Raw genomic sequence first — 6,000 nt, 5'->3', positions numbered from 1 at the left:
GTGGAGCAGAGTGGAGGGGCGGAGCATGTGGAGGGAGGAGCATGTGGGGGCGGAGCCAGCATGGTGGCCGCGGAGCAGTAGAGCTACCCTGAATGCCCTCCTGTCTGTTGTCCACAGCGAGTTCAACAACAACGGGACCTCCCAGTGGTGAGTTCATGCGCTTTCTCTGATCCAGCCCCTCCCTGCCCCTGTCACGGAGCAGCCCAGGGCCCAGCAGAGAAGGGTGGTGCCCAGGTGGGAGGGGGGCCAGGTGGCGAGGTGGGCGGTGAGGGAGGAAGCTAGAGGGGGCCAGGAGGCCGTCCCCTCCCCAGGTACCGAGGCGGCTGCCTTGGGTAGATGCCTTCCTCTTCTTTTATGATCCGCAGACCCCCCAAGATGTTCTGTAGACTAGGTGGCCAGGCTCTTAGACCCACAGGTCGTTCCACAGGCCTCATCTTAAAGTATTTGGCCTCAAGTTTTTCCCCTGGAGGGTGTGGGAGACCCCAGGCACAGGGACCCCCAGGCACAGGGGCACAGGAACCGGTGCCCTCTCTCCCTCTGGAGGTTAGGCCCTGCGTCAGGGCAGCTGCTGGGCAGGGAGTCTGCACGTTGTTCATGGTTTGGGCTCTTTGCTGGGACAGGGAGCGGAGTTTGGAATACCTGCTTTCATTGAGTATTCATAATAATGTTAGCAGAAATATAATTAGACAATAATAACTACCTGTTTCGGAGTTCCTGCTGTGTCAGGTGCTGTTCTAAGCATTTTGTGTGTGGTATCTTTAATTCTTAACCACAATCCTGAAGTGTGGGTATTGTTATCCCATTTTACAAATAAGGAAACTAAGGTTCAGAGAGGTTAAGAGACTTACCCAAGGTTGCCCAGAAACGGTCAGTATGGCCTGCCTGGCTCCCTTGTTCCTGCACCCATAGCCCCGTCTAGCCCCCTGAGAAAAACCTGGGATGTCCACACTGCCTTTTAGAAGGGCCACATTCATCCCTTGATGTGACAGAGGGAAGCTCTGTGACGGGGGAGAGAAGGCATCAGGAGAGGAGGAATGGCTGCTGAGCTGCAGATAGGGGCCGAGATGGAGCTGCCAGCCAGGAACGCTTCCTGGAGGAGGCACACTTTAGGCAAAGTTTGAGCAGGAAAGTGAGGAGGAGGAGGAGCTGTAGTGGGAGGAAGAGAAAAGCCCTGAGGGGGCCTGGGAGCCTGCCCTGAGGTGCCAGGCATCTCCCTCCCGCCTGCAGCCCTGAGCATGCCACCAAGGTGGCGCTGAAGGTGGTGACGCCCATCATCATCTCAGTCTTCGTGCTGGCCCTGTACCTGCACGCCCAGCAGGTGGAGTCCACCGCCCGCCTTGACTTCCTCTGGAAACTGCAGGTGGGTGGCCCTGGGGCTGCAACTGGGGTGGGGGAGGCGCCTGGGCCTCATGTTTTGTGAGTGAGTGAGCTCATCGCCTGGGCTGGGCTGGGCTGGTCCTGCGCTGACAAAGTGTCTTGCTTGGGCCCCGTCCCAGCTGACGGACGCCCCATGTCCCAGCGGGTCTGCTCCCTGCGCTGTGGCGCGAAGAGGAGAAACCCCGGAGCTTATTCCAGACAAAACCACCCTGGACAGCGCTGGGACTTCGATGGGCCCTGGAGATATGCTAAGTTGCAAATAAGTGTGTGCTTCCAGAGGCAGGGACAGACTGGAGGCAGGGACAGACCCAGTTTGTGGTGGGGGCAGCAGGGAGTCAGAAGGATGGGGGATGACGGAGTGGCAGGAGTTGAGGAGAGGAGTCAGGCGCAGGCCCCGTGTCGTGGGCCTGGTGCAGGAGCGGCACGAGAGGCTTCTTGAGCAGAGCTGGGTGTGACCAGAAGTGGGCGTGACAGCTCCTCCAGGGACTGTTGATGGGAAGCCCAGCCAGGTGGCTGTGCCCTGGCCCTGGGGAGAGGTGGCCCGGGCAGGGGCAGAGGCGATGGGGTGCTGGAGGTCCACAGCTCTGACCTGAAGCCCAGCCAGCACTCTGCCCTCCAGGCTTTGTGCCCTGTGCCCTGATTGTGTCCATCTGGAGAGAGGATGCTGCCGGGCCAGGCGCAGGGTGCTCCAGGTGCTAGCAGCAGCCCCTTGGCCCTTTGTCACCTGCTGGACCACCTGAAAATGTCCAGGGGAGGGCACTCAAGGGCACTCAGCTGAGAAGGCCCGGTCTCCCGTGTGGGTGGTGGCAGGCGTGTCATTCCAGCCCAGCTTCTTGCTGGGCGTAGCTTAGCCCGACCTCTCTGCTTGCACCAGCCTGGGCCCTCTGTGCAGACCGCTTCTCCAGCTCCTCTGCGCCTGCTTAGACCTCTCCATCCTGAACTGCTTCTTAACATTGAGATTGAAGTCTTGAGGCTGGGGCAGGAGGCCCTGGATTTTCGGTGGATGCTGAGTGAGGATGGGGCCCTCTCGTTGCCCCTGCTGTAGGGTGTTGGGGCATGAGGTCTGGCTCGGGCTCCCACTGAGTCCCCATGGGGATTCCTGAGTTGGGGAAACATGCTTTCCATGCAGAATACCCCACACAGGCCCTGGGATGGGAGGGAGCTTGCGGAGATCCAGACTCCTCCCAGCTCTGTCTCACCCTCTCCTTTGGGGAACCTTCCAGAGGGCCCCAGCTCTCTCCTAGGGCTGACTAGACTCTGTGGGACCTGGGGCCAATGTCCCTCTACTTCTCTGCTTGCATATACCCCAAATCCCCCAGGAGTCCCTCCCAAGATGGTTGCTGTTGTGCGACTCAGTTGTGTAGCAAAGGCCTCGAGAAAGGGGTGGAAGCCAGCAAAGGGGGCCTGCCCCTCTGCCTCTCTGTGTGACCTGCCGCTCTTCACCCCGCTGTGTCTTTGTCCAGCTCCTGAGTGCACAGGGTCAGACTGAGCTGCCTGGCAGGGCTGAGCAGAGCGGCCTGAAGCTTGCCCACTGTCCCCACGCCCTGTTCCCCCAGTGCCCAGGCGACAGCAGCCTGCTGTCAGCCCCCAGCCCCCTGCTGCCTCTCGAGTTTGAAGGTGAAGCCCTGGACGAACCCCAGGCGAGTTCTGAAGAAGAACCGGCATGCTGAAGCCCCAGCTCTCAGCCGGCTCTGAACCTCTCAGGCCCGAAACAGCCAGAGCCGTGGGGTCTCTCCTCTGCTGCAGGAAGGGGTGTGACGGGGACAGGGACAAGACCTCCTCCGGTCAGTCCCCTGGGTCTGAGCCCCGCACAGGTGCCTCGTCATTCCCATTCCCTCCAGCATCCCGGGCTGTAGCCCAGCCCCCCGGCTGTGCCGAGGGTTTGGGGACGCGTGGGGACCTGGCCATTCTCTGGTACTCCCCGTGGGGTCTTAACCCCGGGAGACGCTTGTATTATTAGCGCATTCCTCTCCACATGTGGTCACAGAAACAGCTTATCTCCACTTCATCTTCCCCCCCTGACCTCCCCCTTCCCCACACCCCAAGCCCCGCCCTCCGTTTTTATCTTCTTTTTTGGGGAAAGTTTTAAAATATAATTTTAAACTTATGGGAGAGTTCCAAGAACAGTATGAAGAACTCCAGCAGATTCTTCAACCTCCCGTCGCCAGGTTCCCCAGCCCTTGTCTTGCATTTGCTCCATCACCCCCCCACCCTCCCTTCTGATAGGATGCCCCCTCACCCCTAAATTCTCCACTCTCTCCCCTCCAAAGGCAAGGACACTCCCTGCATTACCGCCGGGCGGCCTCCCAGTCAGGAAGTCACTGGGCAGCACTGCTGTCCCACCCACAGGGCTGTTCAAAGTTTGCCACCTGTCCCCGCTCTGCTCCAGGATCCTGCCCGGGCGGACTCTGCATTGTGCTGGCGTGTCTTCTCGATCCTTCCTCGTCTCGCAGTCCTTGCCAGTCTTAAAGAGGTCCTTATTCCATGACCCTTGGCCTAGGTCCAGACTCATGCCCTGCTTTCTTGAGGAAAGCGTGGAAATGACGCTGTGTACCTCTCGGTGCATCACCCCTGTGTCCCACCCCTGGTGATCTTACCCTCGATCATCCGCTCAAGTAGGCATCTGCCAGGTTTCCCCACTGTCAGCTCCCCATCTTCCTCTTGTGTTCAGTTACCATTTTGTGGAAAGATATTCCAATATTTCACCAATATTCTCATCCTCAGCACACCTCCATCCACCAGTCTCGGCATCCATTACTGACTCCTGCCTGCTGGGTGGTGGCGGCCTGTGTCCATCGCTCCTGCATTTGTTAATTGGCATTCTGCTATAAGGAAGAGCACTCCTTCCCCCAGCTTATTTACTTAGTCATTCATTTATCCATATCAACATGAACTCACAGTTTTCTATCAAATTCAGTGGATTTTAATCTGCTCCTCTCATTATTTATGTTAAAGCTCAAATTGTCCTGAGTTTGGTCAGTGTTTCTTAGGTTGGCTTCTGTGTTCTTTGACACACATCTCCATCATTTTTTGAGCATTTTCTTACTTTCTGGCACAAGAAGATATCTGGGGCACACCAGGTCCTTTTCCTGCTCCAGCCCAGGGATCAGTGACTTCTTCGGAGAGCCAACTCTTGCTAGGGGAGGGTGGCATGCAGAAACCGAGATCAGAGCCCTTGGTGTGCTCCCTGTTGTAGGCCCTCTCTGTGGACACGGCTAGGAAATATCTGTAAGTTTATATGAACATACGTGTGTACACACATGCATATGTATCAATACTACTTTAGTATCTCTTTGTTGACACTTAAAACCGTGAGTTCATACCAGTACCTCCGTTTCCAGTGCAACACCTCAAGCTTCTTTCTAGCCTTCCCACTTTCATGCTTGCAGATATCATCTCTGGCAGCGAGAAACCCAGCTCCCATTATCTGTCATATGTTTACTCATTTGCTCAATGGAACCAGCCTGCCCCTCACTCCAGCCCCCCTCTGTGCCCACCATGCCCTCTCCCCTCTTCACCACCCTGCTTGCTGGCACGCTGGGCATGCCACCATGTGGCCCCCGTTCCTCTGATTGCTTCCTCAGGGACGCAAGGGAAGATTGAAAGGGAAGTAGCTGACTCCCCTCCCCGGTGTTGAAAACAGTTAAGAAGGCCTGTGCACATGTGTGTGTGAGTGTGTGGCTGAGCATGTCCCTGCCTGCCAGGTCTGTCGCCCTCTCTCCACCAAAGTCTCCAACAGGCTCATGATGCTTCCACGTCCCTCCATCTCCAACCCTGCCCTAGGGCTTTTGGGAGGTGGACAACATCAAAGAAATACCAATGAACAAAAGCCTGAACGCAGGTCCTTGGGATGGGGGCGTGATGGTCTGTTGCCCCACCTCCAGTCTTGCCTAGCAGCCCATTTTGCTGTTGGATCTATGGTCGTGGTGGATGGGTGTGGTGCTGACAGGGAGGTGGCGAAGCCTGGGGTCCTTAACTTCCCTGACGCACCTGCTTGAGGAACACACCCTTCCTTACCCGCCAGGCCCCCTCCTGGCCGAACCACTGGGTCTCAGTCCTCGGGAGAGCCCACTCTTGTCTCCCTCCCACAGTGTTGACCTTACTAGGACCAAAGAGAGGCTGTGGACCCCTGAGATTTCCTGCCTGGACAGGGCCCAACCCTAGAAGCAGCTGGCTGTGTTGGCAGCAACGTGTCTTGGGGCAGAGTTCCCAGATGTGGCCAGAGCACCTGGCCAGGGCCCTGGGGGCTTGGCCTCTGTTCCCAGCAGTAGCTGTGCTCCCAGCATCCCTGCCTCCAGCCTCCACCGCCATTCTGCCTGATACTTTGGGCAGATGCTCTCTGGGAAGGGCATGTGCCACATTTCTGCCACCTGCCAGGCTGATGGAAGGAGCTGGAGTGCTCTTGCGTCCCCAGGCAGGTGGTCTCAGCAGGCAGTAGGAGCAGGACTGTGGGCAACCTGGTGCACTTTTAGAGGCAGATGGACCAGCTGGAGAGCTCCACCGGACAGCCTGCGAGAAGTACAGGGATTCCCACCAGAATTCTCCCTCTGGCACATCGGTTCCAGAGCCGGGAGCAAGTGGCCCTTATTTATGGGGAGGGGAGTGGTCAAAGTGTCCCACCTC

General features: G+C 57.6%; 1 protein-coding gene across 1 annotated transcript in view; it reads left to right on the top strand.

Annotated features, from left to right (window-relative positions):
* ADCY5 (adenylate cyclase 5) overlaps window positions 1–6,000 on the top strand; it is a 150,424-nt gene that overhangs the window by 135,672 nt on the left and 8,752 nt on the right. The window contains exons 19-20 of the mRNA XM_046658813.1: window positions 118–147; window positions 1,228–1,360. Of these exons, the coding sequence (XP_046514769.1) occupies window positions 118–147; window positions 1,228–1,360 (163 nt within the window). The remainder of the gene's footprint in view (window positions 1–117; window positions 148–1,227; window positions 1,361–6,000) is intronic.

The sequence above is a fragment of the Equus quagga genome, chromosome 4 (assembly GCF_021613505.1).
Source record: "Equus quagga isolate Etosha38 chromosome 4, UCLA_HA_Equagga_1.0, whole genome shotgun sequence".
NCBI lineage: Eukaryota > Metazoa > Chordata > Mammalia > Perissodactyla > Equidae > Equus > Equus quagga.
The sequence above is the reverse complement of the archived record's forward strand: the minus strand, read 5'-3'. Positions and strand labels throughout refer to the sequence as shown.